The sequence below is a fragment of the Meleagris gallopavo genome, chromosome 9 (assembly GCF_905368555.1).
Source record: "Meleagris gallopavo chromosome 9, MGAL_WU_HG_1.1, whole genome shotgun sequence".
Classification (NCBI taxonomy): domain Eukaryota; kingdom Metazoa; phylum Chordata; class Aves; order Galliformes; family Phasianidae; genus Meleagris; species Meleagris gallopavo.
In genome coordinates, this window is record NC_139412.1 from 16,431,209 (window position 1) to 16,447,836 (window position 16,628).

The following is a 16,628-nucleotide window of genomic DNA, read 5'->3' on the forward strand; positions in this document are numbered from 1 at the left end:
TATTCTCTGTGTAAGTATAATAGACTCTGAATCATTTAATCTTTGAAGCGCTTGTGGTGCAAATATCATGAATGCCTCCCAGTGCTGCTAATAAAGAATACATGACTGAACGGTAACACAACTTTGCTATTAAGTTTCTACGCATCGATTTTTTGGATTCAGAAGAAAGGAGCAGGAGGCAGAGAGCAGGAGGGGAGAGGACGCGCGGGCAGTGCCTGAGGGCTGTGCAGTCGGGCAACAGCAGTGACTTGCTTGAAAGAGGCCCCTCTGCTCAGCTTCTGCTCACAAAACACACCAAAGCCTTGGTGAGGCTGCATTTGTAGTACTTTACTGTGCTTCCACCCAGCAGTTTAAGAAGATGTCCTTTGCCTGCTTTTGGCACAAATGCTCTGCTGCTAATGGCAGAGGGCATTTCCAGGTCTGTAGGGGAGCTAAACTACACGCCGATGGTTGCCAGGAACTCCACTATTTATGGCTGTGTATTTCCTCGGTGGGAAGACAGCAGCTAATCTGTGGGTGCCCAGCCTTTTGGCTTGGCCGGGCTGCTCCCAGTGAAGAGGGGCTGCCTCGGTTTCCCACGGCTTGATGGCCATCTCAGCAGTTCTCAGGGAGCTCTCAAGGTGCTGCTCAGAGATTTTAGATCAAATTTTATTCCTGCTGTGCTTCATCCTTGAGAGCAGCTGCTCACACATGCACGTACTGCCACGCAGCGATGGCGTGAGTAAGGAGCGACTGCGGAGCAGGGGATGTTTTTCTCTGGAAGAAGAGACCTGATCAAGTTTTTGAGTAGAACACCTGATTGCAACTCCATACGCTCTGTTCACAGGTATTGTGTTTCTGTCGACTGGGCACTGAGAACCAGAGACAGGCTGTAGATACCACCTTCCAGGGTGAACACAGAAAGGGAGGGCGGACACTATGATGATTAGAGGGCTGAAGCACCTCTCCTATGAAGAAAGGTTGAGGGAACTGGGCTTGTTTAGCTTGGAGAAGGATCCAGGGAGACCTCATTGTGGCCTTCCAGTACTTGAAGGGAGTGTGCAAACAGGAGGGAGAATGGCTGTTTACGGGGCTGGATAGTGACAGGACAAGGAATGGTTTTAAACTGACACGGGGAGGTTTAGGTTAGATGTTAGGAGGAAGTTTTTCACACAGAGGGTGGTGAGGCACTGGAACAGGTTCCCCAAGGAGGTTGTGCATGCCCCAAACCTGGAGGCATTCAAGGCCAGGCTGGATGTGGCTCTGGGCAGCCTGGTCTGGTGGTTGGCGACCCTGCACATAGCAGGGGGTTGGAACTAGATGATCATCGTGGTCCTTTCCAACCCAGGCCATTCTATGATTCTTTAGCAAGAGATGGCTTGAGAAGGTGAATGCTAGTCCAAACGGGGGCAGATCCCAGGACAGTGGGAACCGGCAGCTCCAAAACAGGAATGGAGTGCCACTGGAGGCTCACTGCTGGACGAGGGCAGCACCCTGGGGATACAGGACATGCTTTAGGTGGAAAGACTTCACCAGCACGGGCGGCCCTGAGAGCGCTGTGCGCAGTCTCGGGTGCCCAGCACATGAGAGTGTCAGAGCCCACAGAGGACCACCGGGCTGAGTAAGGAGAGGCATGGCAGAAGAACACAGCGGACCCTGCTGACCCGTGCCTTCCTGTGGGCATGCGAGCGGCTCTCCCTAGGGCAGCTGCTAGCACATGGGCCTCTGTGGGCCCACAGCCACAGCCAGGGCTTTGTGATGGTGGGCAACACCACGCCCAAAGGCCATTGTGACCTGGACGGTTAACTACAGCAACGACATCCCTGGCAGGGCCAGAGCCCTGGGGTGCTCACTCCGAGGAGAGCAGCTCTGTCAGGAGGCAGCAGCTCTTCTGGGTGCCTTTCTCTGGTCTCCGGACGAGGACATGGAGATGCCAAAGGAAGAGGAGCCTAAGGCTCACTCTCAGCCCAACAAAGGGCTGCCGAGCGTACAGGAGCAAGATGAGGTGAGGCTCAGGGAGTGAGGGAGAGACCAGCAGCATGACAAGATGGTGTGGAGAGCAGCAGGAGGAGGGACGTGGTGTTGGGGAGAGCCAACCAGCTGGCCCTGAGCACCTTACAGCCTGAGCACTTACAGCTTCCTGACACCTGGGAGCATCTCCACACAGAGCCAACGATGCCTGGGAAAGCCAAGGCCCACATGGCCCTGGAAGCTTGGAGACGAGGGGCAGAGAGCAGCTTGGCCACGCTCAGCTTTGCCATCCATGGCCAGGAGCTGCCTGGCCACACGTTGGGCCCAGGTCCGGTGGCACAGTGGGTGCTGTCAGGGCCAGTATGGGTGCCTCAATCCCTCTCCTTCTCTTCCCCACAGGTGATTCACGGGCCACCTCACACGATGACAGCGGGCAGCCAGAGCCCAGAATCCACCCTCCAAGAGGACAGGCTGCCGCCGCTGCCATCTCCGCGTGGCAGCCACCAGGCACAGGTAGGGAGCCCCAGGGAGACCAGGTGGAGCGGCTGTCTCAGCCCTGCCAGCCGCTGACAAGCAGGCAGCTGACAAACAGGCAGGACATGCTAGAGGAGACAGCGCGGCCGTCTCCATGTCAGTCTAAGCCAGGAGAGAGAGGAGCTGCCCTCTTGCCAGTCAGCTCTGTGGAGCAGGATGGCAGCGGCCCACGCAGCTGCGCCACAAGAACAGGTTGCAGGAGCATTTGCAGCAGGGCCATGGAAGGCAACACACGGAAGTGCCCAAAGTAACTCGGCCTTTCTCCTTGCCTTCTCTTGCAGGTAAATGATGTGGAACACAATGAGATGCTGTCCCACGGAAGCGTCTTGCAGGGAGACACGGCCAGCGTGCCCACCTTGCCACCTCTGCCAGAGCAGGCAGTGGCCCAGGCAGCCGCACCACAGCACGTGCCTGCAGCTGACACACCAACATCTGCCAGCGGCATCCGCGAGCTGCCTGATCTGCCAGCAGCAGCCTCTGCCTCCAGCGGCAGAGGAAGGGAAAAGGCCTTTGTGCCTGAAGCCCCGGGCCATCAGGAGCTTTGCACAACTGCTCTGGACGGCCTTGGCAAACAGGACGAAGCAGCAGGATCGGGCAAACAGAAAAGTGCTCCACCAAGCCCAGCCGTCAGTGGTGCAGCAGTGGAGAACACTGTGCAGTCCCCCCTGCCACAGGTCCAGACAGAAACTGTGTCTGATGCAGTCAGACAGCAGGACCTGACACAAGCTCAGCAAGCAGCGGGAGCAGCAGAAGCAGACGAGGCCCAGGAAGCCACAGAAGGAGTGCGCGTCACTCCTCCATCAGGGCCTGATCCCGAAGAGCTTGCAGCAGCAATCGCTGCCCACAGAGAAGCTGTGCCCGCTTTCGCAGGCAGGGGCTACGCAGCAGGGCACCAGGAAGGGTCTTGGGCCGATCGGCACTCAGCAGTCCTGAAGCCGTGCATCCAGTGCCAAGTGATGGGCGCTAGGCTGTGGCTGCACCATGAGTCTCGAAGGTCATGTCGAAAGATCCTGGCACAGAACACAAAGCTTCTGACAGACATGGCTAAAAGTTGTGCGGCCTGTACCGGGCAAAGCCTGGACGACTACTGGGAAATAACTAAGCAGATGAAGAAGACAAGGAAGCAGAAAGCAGGGCAGAAACGCCCGTGTGTTCCACAGCATGAGCCACGGGACACGGCAGAGGAGGATGAGCTGGGAGAAGGTGATGACGAAGAGCCAATAATCCAAAGCCACTGGGTCAACCCCAGGACCGCAGCCTTCCGCCGGGACCCGCAGGCTTCTCCTCAGCAAACGCCCGGCTCTTCCAGCATCACCGACACAGAGGTTTCGGGAGAGTCAGATGGCCAGGCACAGAGCACAGCTCTTCTTGCGTCAAGGCAGGAAGATGCCAAGGCTGGAGCTGAGACGCATGATGGCCATGGGATGCCAGCATCCACGCCAACAGTGGAAGAAGAGAATGCTCCAACTTCATCTCTCCTGAGCGAACAGAGCACAGCTGCGAGGGATGAGAGCCAGAGGCCTTGTCTGCACGACCCAACAGCCTGTGCCATTTCTCTGCCGGACACAGCCCAGGCCATGGTGAGTCCAGCCGTCGGGAAGTGCTGGAGGAGACAGGTGGGCCGACCCCCTGTCAGACTGAGCCGCACCGAGCGTGGTCAGCTGTCGGGGCACGGTGGGGGCTGCTGCAGGGAGCCCCCAGGCTCAGCAGGTGCCACGTGAGGAGCTGCCCTCTTCCCAGCCGGCTCTGTGAAGCAGGGTGGCAGTGGCCCATGCAGCTGCGCCACAAGGACAGGTTGCAGGAGCATTTGCAGCAGGGCCACGGAGGGCAACACAGGGAAATGTCCCAACTAACTTCTTTCTTCTTGCCTTCTCTTGCAGACAGTGAACAAGCTGGAAGACAACGAGACACTGCCCGGCAATGGGGTCCCGCAGGAAGACACGGCCAGCATGCCCACCTTGCCACCTCTGCCAGAGCAGGCAGTGGCCCAGGCAGCCGCACCACAGCACGTGCCCGCAGCTGACACACCAACATCTGCCAGCGGCACCCGCGAGCTGCCTGATCTGCCAGCAGCAGCCTCTGCCTCCAGCGGCAGAGGAAGGGAAAAGGCCTTTGTGCCTGAAGCCCCCGGCCAACAAGAATCTCTCCCGGCTGCTGGCGGGAGTCGCGGTGAGCGCCGGCCACGGCGCAATCTGCTCAGGAGGGCGCTTGGGCGTCTGTTCAAGGTTTGCTGCTGCTGCTGCATCACAAGACAGGAAGAGTAGCGGTGTTGGGCCACCAGTATCAGGCGACTTCTCAGAGCTGGTCGCTGACCCTCAAGGAACTGTGCAGCACCCTGAGCCGTCATCACAAGACATAGCAGGACAGCACACAGTATCACGGTGATGTGCCAGAAGAGACATTGGTCGCTTCACTGGGCAAGAGTCCCATTCAGGAAGGGAAATATCCCATTCCTAAAGATTCCTGGTATACAGATGGGTCCAGCGAGGGCAACCCGAGCCAGTGAAAAGCAGTGGCATACCATCTCTCCACTGAAACAGTCTGGTTTGAAGATGGGGGCACCCAGAAATGGACTACTCATGCCTGACCAGAGATGTGTGGCTAGACATATGGAATGCGGTTAAACACAGGACCATACATGTCCACCACGCTCCTGGTCGCCAATCTCTATATGTGTGCTGGACAAAAGACCATGTGGGCAGCTGCTAAAGCTGATATCGCCCAGGCATGCCGAGACTGCGACACTGGCTCCAAGATGAGACCAAGACCATTGCCTGAGACAACAGCCCATCTTGCTAGAGGACACAGTCCTCGCCACCGATGGCAGGTCGATTTCATCGGGCCCCTCCCTCCGTCTGAGGGGCTGAGATATGCCCTCATCTGCGTCAGGTCCCTTCCAACCCAAGCCATTCTGTAATCCCATGTGACTCTACAACTGTGCTTTAAAACTTCTCTGGTTTTCAGATCTTCGGTCAGATTGTAGCTCAGGCTTGATAATAAATTCACCAACACTTAATAGTCCAGAAAGACGTTTGAATTCTCTCGCCAGCTCCTTATCTCACAAATTCATAAGAACTGGGCCTAAGAATTCATAAGAACATAAAAAGCAGACGGCTCTTTTCCAGCTCTGAATAACTACATTTAACACAGACAAGAGGGCACTCGCACCCCATGACACGGTTGCCCCCAGCAGCTGTGCTAGCTCCACCCCTGGAGGTTCCTAAACTTTCACCAGGCAAAATCCCAAGCAAGTCCCAAGTGCCACTGTCTGCTCCCACAGCTGGCTCTGCCTGGAGAAGGAACGTTGGGCTGGAGACCTCTGGGCTACCAAGATGACAGCTGTTTTTACTCTTGCAGACACACAGACTTTGCAATGAGTTTGAGTTTGCAAGGGTGAGCATAGACCCATGAAAACATGGGACAGCAAGCAATGCATACATCTGGCAATTACATTTTGGCTACTGCTGACTTCTGTTCTTCACAACAGAAGCACCTGGAAAGATAGAGCCATGGGGGTGACCGTGATTGCTAGGCTGATTGCCCTCTGTGCCAGCATGTTTCTTTCTCATCCGGTATCTCTTGGCGGAGATTTCAAATGCTGTCATTATTCCATGCCTGCAAGACGTGGTGGAAGTTAAGGCATGGATCTGAAAGCCACCCCAGAACTTCTGGGTCGGTAATGCTGTTGGATTGCTTGTAAACATTCTGCTGTGAGGGTTTTTCTTTGTTTGTTTGTTTGTTTGTTTTTGAGTATTCCTGTGTGATCTAAAGCTCAATACAGGGCGGTGGCTACCAAAGCTGGATCAGTGGGAGAGCTTGGACCCGGCCCCTCTATTTGCTTAGCCAGCCACTTCTAGTGCAAGCAGCTCTGTGGTGTGCTCTAACCCCTCACTCAACGCAGTTACCAGAGCCTGAAGCCTAACCAATGGCAGGTTTATTCATCTTCTTTGTGAAGGGGTTTGAGCAAGTTCTTGACCAAGTCTTGCCAGGACTTGAAGTTTAATCCCACCCACACCCTGCTACTCAAACTGCTCAAGAGGTTTTCTTCAACGGCATTTATTGCACCAAAAGGTGGCTGTCCTGACACATTCTCTGGGGAGGATTCCCCTTAGACATCCCCCTTCAGCCAGCTGTTGCTGGCCACCTGCTCCACGCTGGGCCGGGAGCATGGTAAGAACTGCAGCAGCTGGACAATGAGGGCCTGGCAGGGCTCTGGCAGCACGGACACCCCCCTCAGGTGCAGGACCCCATCCTTCTGATGCTGGATCATGTTGCAGAGGCAGCCGTGGAAGGGCAAGCAGCCAGTCACCATGGCAAAAAGGACCACCCCCAGGCTCCAGACGTCCAACTTCTTGGCATCATGGGCGTAATGCAGCCACATCTCCGGGGCCACGTAGGCTTCTGTTCCGCAGAAGGTGGTGCTCAGTTCTGGGTAGCTGCTCATTTCCTTGCTGAAGCTAAAGTCAGCAATCTTGGCCCGGCGGCCATCAGCGCTGAGCAGTATGTTCTCACACTTGAGGTCACGATGCACGATGTTGCGGTCGTGGAGGTAGTGCACGGCTCCCACAATCTGCACAAAGATGTCCCGGGCGTCGGGGATGCAGGGCAGCTTGCCCAGCTGCTGCAGCCGCTGCTGCAGGTTGATGGCTGCCGCCTCCATCACAATGTAGACCGTACTGTTGGTCAGCTCAAAGATCTCAAAGATGAGCACGATGTTGGGATGATCGAGCTCACGCAGGATGGAGAGCTCCCGGGGCAGAAACTTCTGCACGAATTCTGGGGAGGCCCTTCGCTTGTCCACCCTCTTGATAGCTAGGGGGACCGTGTAGTTGGTGGAGGTGGCCGCCCTCACCATGGAGAACGTACCCTCTCCTAAGGTCTCACCCAGCGTGAAGCCCAGCTTGTGGAGTAGCTTCTTGTCTGCATCAGAGTTTGGCATTTTAGCTGGTCCGGATGGGATAAAAGTGTGTCCGCAGTCAGCCTTCACAAACCTGCAGTGGTTCCACGGGTGCCTGTGGGGCTGAGGGTCCACCCAGGCATCGTGATGAAGTGTGGCAGTGTCTCACTGTGACTGTGATGTCAACGTGATCCGACGGGTCTGCACTGTTCTTGGGTGTCCCAGCTTGTCATGGACACACACTGGGAGAACTTCCAGCTCTGGATATTTTCATTTTTTTTACCTGTTTCTGCTCTTGATTGTCAGAACAGGGATTGTCTGACAATAAGAGTTTAGATGTGAGTGTTCTGGAGCAAATAATCACTTTGGAGACCCACAGCTATTCTCTGCAGGATATTGATTGTATTAAAATCAGAACTACACAAAATGGCACCAGAGGGTGATTTGTACCACCACTAATTACAGGCCACCTTGGCCTGATGTCAGTATTTAGTTTTTGATGATGACAGTGCAGGAAATGGTTTTTCAAGGTGGGCTTTCCAGCTTGGTGTGGTGTGGATGGGGAGCCTGGTCTTTCAGGAGAAACAGCGTTGGGAACTTCTTTGAGTTACACTCCCCTGGTTTTAAGCAAAAATGATAAAAATGATAACTGCGAGGCGTTCTCTTGTTGCAAGCTGGAGTTCACCAGGAGTGGATTCAGAAGAAAGGAGCAGGAGGCAGAGAGCAGGAGGGGAGAGGAGGCGCGGGCAGTGCCTGAGGGCTGTGCAGTCGGGCAACAGCAGTGACTTGCTTGAAAGTGGCCCCTCTGCTCAGCTTCTGCTCACAAAACACACCAAAGCCTTGGTGAGGCTGCATTTGTAGTACTTTACTGTGCTTCCACCCAGCAGTTTAAGAAGATGTCCTTTGCCTGCTTTTGGCACAAATGCTCTGCTGCTAATGGCAGAGGGCATTTCCAGGTCTGTAGGGGAGCTAAACTACACGCCGATGGTTGCCAGGAACTCCACTATTTATGGTTGTGTATTTCCTCGGTGGGAAGACAGCAGCTAATCTGTGGGTGCCCAGCCTTTTGGCTTGGCGGGCTGCTCCCAGGAAGAGGGGCTGCCTCGGTTTCCCACAAACCAAGGTGTCACTCGGGCTGATGGCCATCTCAGCAGTTCTCAGGGAGCTCTCAAGGTGCTGCTCAGAGATTTTAGATCAAATTTTATTCCTGCTGTGCTTCATCCTTGAGAGCAGCTGCTCACACATGCACGTACTGCCACGCAGCGATGGCGTGAGTAAGGAGCGACTGCGGAGCAGGGGATGTTTTTCTCTGGAAGAAGAGACCTGATCAAGTTTTTGAGTAGAACACCTGATTGCAACTCCATACGCTCTGTTCACAGGTATTGTATTTCTGTCGACTGGGCACTGAGAACCAGAGACAGGCTGTAGATACCACCTTCCAGGGTGAACACAGAAAGGGAGGGCGGACACTATGATGATTAGAGGGCTGAAGCACCTCTCCTATGAAGAAAGGTTGAGGGAACTGGGCTTGTTTAGCTTGGAGAAGGATCCAGGGAGACCTCATTGTGGCCTTCCAGTACTTGAAGGGAGTGTGCAAACAGGAGGGAGAATGGCTGTTTACGGGGCTGGATAGTGACAGGACAAGGAATGGTTTTAAACTGACACGGGGAGGTTTAGGTTAGATGTTAGGAGGAAGTTTTTCACACAGAGGGTGGTGAGGCACTGGAACAGGTTCCCCAAGGAGGTTGTGCATGCCCCAAACCTGGAGGCATTCAAGGCCAGGCTGATGTGGCTCTGGGCAGCCGGGTCTGGTGGTTGGCGACGCTGCACATAGCAGGGGGTTGGAACTAGATGATCATCGTGGTCCTTTCAACCCAGGCCATTCTATGATTCTTTAGCAAGAGATGGCTTGAGAAGGTGAATGCTAGTCCAAACGGGGGCAGATCCCAGGACAGTGGGAACCGGCAGCTCCAAAACAGGAATGGAGTGCCACTGGAGGCTCACTGCTGGACGAGGGCAGCACCCTGGGGATACAGGACATGCTTTAGGTGGAAAGACTTCACCAGCACGGGCGGCCCTGAGAGCGCTGTGTGCAGTCTCGGGTGCCCAGCACATGAGAGTGTCAGAGGTACGAGCCCACAGAGGACCACCGGACTGAGTAAGGAGAGGCATGGCAGAAGAACACAGCGGACCCTGCTGACCCGTGCCTTCCTGTGGGCATGTGAGCGGCTCTCCCTAGGGCAGCTGCTAGCACATGGGCCTCTGTGGGCCCACAGCCACAGCCAGGGCTTTGTGATGGTGGGCAACACCACGCCCAAAGGCCATTGTGACCTGGACGGTTAACTACAGCAACGACATCCCTGGCAGGGCCAGAGCCCTGGGGTGCTCACTCCGAGGAGAGCAGCTCTGTCAGGAGGCAGCAGCTCTTCTGGGTGCCTTTCTCTGGTCTCCGGACGAGGACATGGAGATGCCAAAGGAAGAGGAGCCTAAGGCTCACTCTCAGCCCAACAAAGGGCTGCCGAGCGTACAGGAGCAAGATGAGGTGAGGCTCAGGGAGTGAGGGAGAGACCAGCAGCATGACAAGATGGTGTGGAGAGCAGCAGGAGGAGGGATGTGGTGTTGGGGAGAGCCAACCAGCTGGCCCTGAGCACCTTACAGCCTGAGCACTTACAGCTTCCTGACACCTGGGAGCATCTCCACACAGAGCCAACGATGCCTGGGAAAGCCAAGGCCCACATGGCCCTGGAAGCTTGGAGACGAGGGGCAGAGAGCAGCTTGGCCACGCTCAGCTTTGCCATCCATGGCCAGGAGCTGCCTGGCCACACGTTGGGCCCAGGTCCGGTGGCACAGTGGGTGCTGTCAGGGCCAGTATGGGTGCCTCAATCCCTCTCCTTCTCTTCCTCACAGGTGATTCACGGGCCACCTCACACGATGACAGCGGGCAGCCAGAGCCCAGAATCCACCCTCCAAGAGGACAGGCTGCCGCCGCTGCCATCTCCGCGTGGCAGCCACCAGGCACAGGTAGGGAGCCCCAGGGAGACCAGGTGGAGCGGCTGTCTCAGCCCTGCCAGCCGCTGACAAGCAGGCAGCTGACAAACAGGCAGGACATGCTAGAGGAGACAGCGCGGCCGTCTCCATGTCAGTCTAAGCCAGGAGAGAGAGGAGCTGCCCTCTTGCCAGTCAGCTCTGTGGAGCAGGATGGCAGCGGCCCACGCAGCTGCGCCACAAGAACAGGTTGCAGGAGCATTTGCAGCAGGGCCATGGAAGGCAACACACGGAAGTGCCCAAAGTAACTCGGCCTTTCTCCTTGCCTTCTCTTGCAGGTAAATGATGTGGAACACAATGAGATGCTGTCCCACGGAAGCGTCTTGCAGGGAGACACGGCCAGCGTGCCCACCTTGCCACCTCTGCCAGAGCAGGCAGTGGCCCAGGCAGCCGCACCACAGCACGTGCCTGCAGCTGACACACCAACATCTGCCAGCGGCATCCGCGAGCTGCCTGATCTGCCAGCAGCAGCCTCTGCCTCCAGCGGCAGAGGAAGGGAAAAGGCCTTTGTGCCTGAAGCCCCGGGCCATCAGGAGCTTTGCACAACTGCTCTGGACGGCCTTGGCAAACAGGACGAAGCAGCAGGATCGGGCAAACAGAAAAGTGCTCCACCAAGCCCAGCCGTCAGTGGTGCAGCAGTGGAGAACACTGTGCAGTCCCCCCTGCCACAGGTCCAGACAGAAACTGTGTCTGATGCAGTCAGACAGCAGGACCTGACACAAGCTCAGCAAGCAGCGGGAGCAGCAGAAGCAGACGAGGCCCAGGAGGCCACAGAAGGAGTGCGCGTCACTCCTCCATCAGGGCCTGATCCCGAAGAGCTTGCAGCAGCAATCGCTGCCCACAGAGAAGCTGTGCCCGCTTTCGCAGGCAGGGGCTACGCGGCAGGGCACCAGGAAGGGTCTTGGGCCGATCGGCACTCAGCAGTCCTGAAGCCGTGCATCCAGTGCCAAGTGATGGGCGCTAGGCTGTGGCTGCACCATGAGTCTCGAAGGTCATGTCGAAAGATCCTGGCACAGAACACAAAGCTTCTGACAGACATGGCTAAAAGTTGTGCGGCCTGTACCGGGCAAAGCCTGGACGACTACTGGGAAATAACTAAGCAGATGAAGAAGACAAGGAAGCAGAAAGCAGGGCAGAAACGCCCGTGTGTTCCACAGCATGAGCCACGGGACACGGCAGAGGAGGATGAGCTGGGAGAAGGTGATGACGAAGAGCCAATAATCCAAAGCCACTGGGTCAACCCCAGGACCGCAGCCTTCCGCCGGGACCCGCAGGCTTCTCCTCAGCAAACGCCCGGCTCTTCCAGCATCACCGACACAGAGGTTTCGGGAGAGTCAGATGGCCAGGCACAGAGCACAGCTCTTCTTGCGTCAAGGCAGGAAGATGCCAAGGCTGGAGCTGAGACGCATGATGGCCATGGGATGCCAGCATCCACGCCAACAGTGGAAGAAGAGAATGCTCCAACTTCATCTCTCCTGAGCGAACAGAGCACAGCTGCGAGGGATGAGAGCCAGAGGCCTTGTCTGCACGACCCAACAGCCTGTGCCATTTCTCTGCCGGACACAGCCCAGGCCATGGTGAGTCCAGCCGTCGGGAAGTGCTGGAGGAGACAGGTGGGCCGACCCCCTGTCAGACTGAGCCGCACCGAGCGTGGTCAGCTGTCGGGGCACGGTGGGGGCTGCTGCAGGGAGCCCCCAGGCTCAGCAGGTGCCACGTGAGGAGCTGCCCTCTTCCCAGCCGGCTCTGTGAAGCAGGGTGGCAGTGGCCCATGCAGCTGCGCCACAAGGACAGGTTGCAGGAGCATTTGCAGCAGGGCCACGGAGGGCAACACAGGGAAATGTCCCAACTAACTTCTTTCTTCTTGCCTTCTCTTGCAGACAGTGAACAAGCTGGAAGACAACGAGACACTGCCCGGCAATGGGGTCCCGCAGGAAGACACGGCCAGCATGCCCACCTTGCCACCTCTGCCAGAGCAGGCAGTGGCCCAGGCAGCCGCACCACAGCACGTGCCCGCAGCTGACACACCAACATCTGCCAGCGGCACCCGCGAGCTGCCTGATCTGCCAGCAGCAGCCTCTGCCTCCAGCGGCAGAGGAAGGGAAAAGGCCTTTGTGCCTGAAGCCCCCGGCCAACAAGAATCTCTCCCGGCTGCTGGCGGGAGTCGCGGTGAGCGCCGGCCACGGCGCAATCTGCTCAGGAGGGCGCTTGGGCGTCTGTTCAAGGTTTGCTGCTGCTGCTGCATCACAAGACAGGAAGAGTAGCGGTGTTGGGCCACCAGTATCAGGCGACTTCTCAGAGCTGGTCGCTGACCCTCAAGGAACTGTGCAGCACCCTGAGCCGTCATCACAAGACATAGCAGGACAGCACACAGTATCACGGTGATGTGCCAGAAGAGACATTGGTCGCTTCACTGGGCAAGAGTCCCATTCAGGAAGGGAAATATCCCATTCCTAAAGATTCCTGGTATACAGATGGGTCCAGCGAGGGCAACCCGAGCCAGTGAAAAGCAGTGGCATACCATCTCTCCACTGAAACAGTCTGGTTTGAAGATGGGGGCACCCAGAAATGGACTACTCATGCCTGACCAGAGATGTGTGGCTAGACATATGGAATGCGGTTAAACACAGGACCATACATGTCCACCACGCTCCTGGTCGCCAATCTCTATATGTGTGCTGGACAAAAGACCATGTGGGCAGCTGCTAAAGCTGATATCGCCCAGGCATGCCGAGACTGCGACACTGGCTCCAAGATGAGACCAAGACCATTGCCTGAGACAACAGCCCATCTTGCTAGAGGACACAGTCCTCGCCACCGATGGCAGGTCGATTTCATCGGGCCCCTCCCTCCGTCTGAGGGGCTGAGATATGCCCTCATCTGCGTCAGGTCCCTTCCAACCCAAGCCATTCTGTAATCCCATGTGACTCTACAACTGTGCTTTAAAACTTCTCTGGTTTTCAGATCTTCGGTCAGATTGTAGCTCAGGCTTGATAATAAATTCACCAACACTTAATAGTCCAGAAAGGACGTTTGAATTCTCTCGCCAACTCCTTATCTCACAAATTCATAAGAACTGGGCCTAAGAATTCATAAGAACATAAAAAGCAGACGGCTCTTTTCCAGCTCTGAATAAGGGATCCAAATTGCCTAACTACATTTAACACAGACAAGAGGGCACTCGCACCCCATGACACGGTTGCCCCCAGCAGCTGTGCTAGCTCCACCCCTGGAGGTTCCTAAACTTTCACCAGGCAAAATCCCAAGCAAGTCCCAAGTGCCACTGTCTGCTCCCACAGCTGGCTCTGCCTGGAGAAGGAACGTTGGGCTGGAGACCTCTGGGCTACCAAGATGACAGCTGTTTTTACTCTTGCAGACACACAGACTTTGCAATGAGTTTGAGTTTGCAAGGGTGAGCATAGACCCATGAAAACATGGGACAGCAAGCAATGCATACATCTGGCAATTACATTTTGGCTACTGCTGACTTCTGTTCTTCACAACAGAAGCACCTGGAAAGATAGAGCCATGGGGGTGACCGTGATTGCTAGGCTGATTGCCCTCTGTGCCAGCATGTTTCTTTCTCATCCGGTATCTCTTGGCGGAGATTTCAAATGCTGTCATTATTCCATGCCTGCAAGACGTGGTGGAAGTTAAGGCATGGATCTGAAAGCCACCCCAGAACTTCTGGGTCGGTAATGCTGTTGGATTGCTTGTAAACATTCTGCTGTGAGGGTTTTTCTTTGTTTGTTTGTTTGTTTGTTTTTGAGTATTCCTGTGTGATCTAAAGCTCAATACAGGGCGGTGGCTACCAAAGCTGGATCAGTGGGAGAGCTTGGACCCGGCCCCTCTATTTGCTTAGCCAGCCACTTCTAGTGCAAGCAGCTCTGTGGTGTGCTCTAACCCCTCACTCAACGCAGTTACCAGAGCCTGAAGCCTAACCAATGGCAGGTTTATTCATCTTCTTTGTGAAGGGGTTTGAGCAAGTTCTTGACCAAGTCTTGCCAGGACTTGAAGTTTAATCCCACCCACACCCTGCTACTCAAACTGCTCAAGAGGTTTTCTTCAACGGCATTTATTGCACCAAAAGGTGGCTGTCCTGACACATTCTCTGGGGAGGATTCCCCTTAGACATCCCCCTTCAGCCAGCTGTTGCTGGCCACCTGCTCCACGCTGGGCCGGGAGCATGGTAAGAACTGCAGCAGCTGGACAATGAGGGCCTGGCAGGGCTCTGGCAGCACGGACACCCCCCTCAGGTGCAGGACCCCATCCTTCTGATGCTGGATCATGTTGCAGAGGCAGCCGTGGAAGGGCAAGCAGCCAGTCACCATGGCAAAAAGGACCACCCCCAGGCTCCAGACGTCCAACTTCTTGGCATCATGGGCGTAATGCAGCCACATCTCCGGGGCCACGTAGGCTTCTGTTCCGCAGAAGGTGGTGCTCAGTTCTGGGTAGCTGCTCATTTCCTTGCTGAAGCTAAAGTCAGCAATCTTGGCCCGGCGGCCATCAGCGCTGAGCAGTATGTTCTCACACTTGAGGTCACGATGCACGATGTTGCGGTCGTGGAGGTAGTGCACGGCTCCCACAATCTGCACAAAGATGTCCCGGGCGTCGGGGATGCAGGGCAGCTTGCCCAGCTGCTGCAGCCGCTGCTGCAGGTTGATGGCTGCCGCCTCCATCACAATGTAGACCGTACTGTTGGTCAGCTCAAAGATCTCAAAGATGAGCACGATGTTGGGATGATCGAGCTCACGCAGGATGGAGAGCTCCCGGGGCAGAAACTTCTGCACGAATTCTGGGGAGGCCCTTCGCTTGTCCACCCTCTTGATAGCTAGGGGGACCGTGTAGTTGGTGGAGGTGGCCGCCCTCACCATGGAGAACGTACCCTCTCCTAAGGTCTCACCCAGCGTGAAGCCCAGCTTGTGGAGTAGCTTCTTGTCTGCATCAGAGTTTGGCATTTTAGCTGGTCCGGATGGGATAAAAGTGTGTCCGCAGTCAGCCTTCACAAACCTGCAGTGGTTCCACGGGTGCCTGTGGGGCTGAGGGTCCACCCAGGCATCGTGATGAAGTGTGGCAGTGTCTCACTGTGACTGTGATGTCAACGTGATCCGACGGGTCTGCACTGTTCTTGGGTGTCCCAGCTTGTCATGGACACACACTGGGAGAACTTCCAGCTCTGGATATTTTCATTTTTTTTACCTGTTTCTGCTCTTGATTGTCAGAACAGGGATTGTCTGACAATAAGAGTTTAGATGTGAGTGTTCTGGAGCAAATAATCAAATAATCACTTTGGAGACCCACAGCTATTCTCTGCAGGATATTGATTGTATTAAAATCAGAACTACACAAAATGGCACCAGAGGGTGATTTGTACCACCACTAATTACAGGCCACCTTGGCCTGATGTCAGTATTTAGTTTTTGATGATGACAGTGCAGGAAATGGTTTTTCAAGGTGGGCTTTCCAGCTTGGTGTGGTGTGGATGGGGAGCCTGGTCTTTCAGGAGAAACAGCGTTGGGAACTTCTTTGAGTTACACTCCCCTGGTTTTAAGCAAAAATGATAAAAATGATAACTGCGAGGCGTTCTCTTGTTGCAAGCTGGAGTTCACCAGGAGTGGATTCAGAAGAAAGGAGCAGGAGGCAGAGAGCAGGAGGGGAGAGGACGCGCGGGCAGTGCCTGAGGGCTGTGCAGTCGGGCAACAGCAGTGACTTGCTTGAAAGAGGCCCCTCTGCTCAGCTTCTGCTCACAAAACACACCAAAGCCTTGGTGAGGCTGCATTTGTAGTACTTTACTGTGCTTCCACCCAGCAGTTTAAGAAGATGTCCTTTGCCTGCTTTTGGCACAAATGCTCTGCTGCTAATGGCAGAGGGCATTTCCAGGTCTGTAGGGGAGCTAAACTACACGCCGATGGTTGCCAGGAACTCCACTATTTATGGCTGTGTATTTCCTCGGTGGGAAGACAGCAGCTAATCTGTGGGTGCCCAGCCTTTTGGCTTGGCCGGGCTGCTCCCAGTGAAGAGGGGCTGCCTCGGTTTCCCACAAACCAAGGTGTCACTCGGGCTTGATGGCCATCTCAGCAGTTCTCAGGGAGCTCTCAAGGTGCTGCTCAGAGATTTTAGATCAAATTTTATTCCTGCTGTGCTTCATCCTTGAGAGCAGCTGCTCACACATGCACGTACTGCCACGCAGCGATGGCGTGAGTAA

The 16,628-nt window shown here is 55.6% G+C and overlaps 4 protein-coding genes across 4 annotated transcripts; 2 read left to right on the forward strand and 2 right to left on the reverse strand.

Moving 5' to 3' along the window:
- The first annotated feature begins 1,786 nt into the window (after window positions 1-1,786).
- Window positions 1,787-4,748, forward strand: LOC146543794 (uncharacterized). The gene is made up of 4 exons (XM_085230768.1): window positions 1,787-1,984; window positions 2,350-2,463; window positions 2,766-4,068; window positions 4,369-4,748. The coding sequence occupies exons 1-4, from the start codon at window positions 1,904-1,906 to the stop codon at window positions 4,746-4,748; spliced, it is 1,878 nt and encodes a 625-aa protein (XP_085086894.1). The 5' UTR covers window positions 1,787-1,903.
- An 880-nt stretch (window positions 4,749-5,628) lies between these two features.
- LOC146543795 (testis-specific serine/threonine-protein kinase 6-like) lies at window positions 5,629-8,359 on the reverse strand. The gene has a single exon (XM_085230791.1). The coding sequence runs from the start codon at window positions 7,421-7,423 to the stop codon at window positions 6,593-6,595; it is 831 nt and encodes a 276-aa protein (XP_085086917.1). The 5' UTR covers window positions 7,424-8,359; the 3' UTR covers window positions 5,629-6,592.
- Window positions 8,360-9,817: 1,458 nt separating this feature from the next.
- On the forward strand, window positions 9,818-12,687 carry LOC146543796 (uncharacterized). The gene is made up of 4 exons (XM_085230564.1): window positions 9,818-9,923; window positions 10,289-10,402; window positions 10,705-12,007; window positions 12,308-12,687. The coding sequence occupies exons 1-4, from the start codon at window positions 9,843-9,845 to the stop codon at window positions 12,685-12,687; spliced, it is 1,878 nt and encodes a 625-aa protein (XP_085086690.1). The 5' UTR covers window positions 9,818-9,842.
- Window positions 12,688-13,510: 823 nt separating this feature from the next.
- Window positions 13,511-15,693, reverse strand: LOC146543797 (testis-specific serine/threonine-protein kinase 6-like). Its single transcript, XM_085230557.1, has one exon. The coding sequence runs from the start codon at window positions 15,379-15,381 to the stop codon at window positions 14,551-14,553; it is 831 nt and encodes a 276-aa protein (XP_085086683.1). The 5' UTR covers window positions 15,382-15,693; the 3' UTR covers window positions 13,511-14,550.
- Window positions 15,694-16,628: the final 935 nt, after the last annotated feature.

Bases quoted from the DNA above. Each gene is read 5' to 3' on its own strand.
- LOC146543794 (XM_085230768.1), top strand. From the start codon at position 1,904: ATGGAGATGCCAAAGGAAGAGGAGCCTAAGGCTCACTCTCAGCCCAAC. The intron at 2,464-2,765 runs GTAGGGAGCCCC...CTTCTCTTGCAG, and splicing joins GTGGCAGCCACCAGGCACAG to GTAAATGATGTGGAACACAA. The intron at 4,069-4,368 runs GTCCAGCCGTCG...TCTTGCAGACAG, and splicing joins CACAGCCCAGGCCATGGTGA to TGAACAAGCTGGAAGACAAC.
- LOC146543795 (XM_085230791.1), bottom strand. From the start codon at position 7,423: ATGCCAAACTCTGATGCAGACAAGAAGCTACTCCACAAGCTGGGCTTC.
- LOC146543796 (XM_085230564.1), top strand. From the start codon at position 9,843: ATGGAGATGCCAAAGGAAGAGGAGCCTAAGGCTCACTCTCAGCCCAAC. The intron at 9,924-10,288 runs GTGAGGCTCAGG...TCTTCCTCACAG, and splicing joins GCGTACAGGAGCAAGATGAG to GTGATTCACGGGCCACCTCA. The intron at 10,403-10,704 runs GTAGGGAGCCCC...CTTCTCTTGCAG, and splicing joins GTGGCAGCCACCAGGCACAG to GTAAATGATGTGGAACACAA.
- LOC146543797 (XM_085230557.1), bottom strand. From the start codon at position 15,381: ATGCCAAACTCTGATGCAGACAAGAAGCTACTCCACAAGCTGGGCTTC.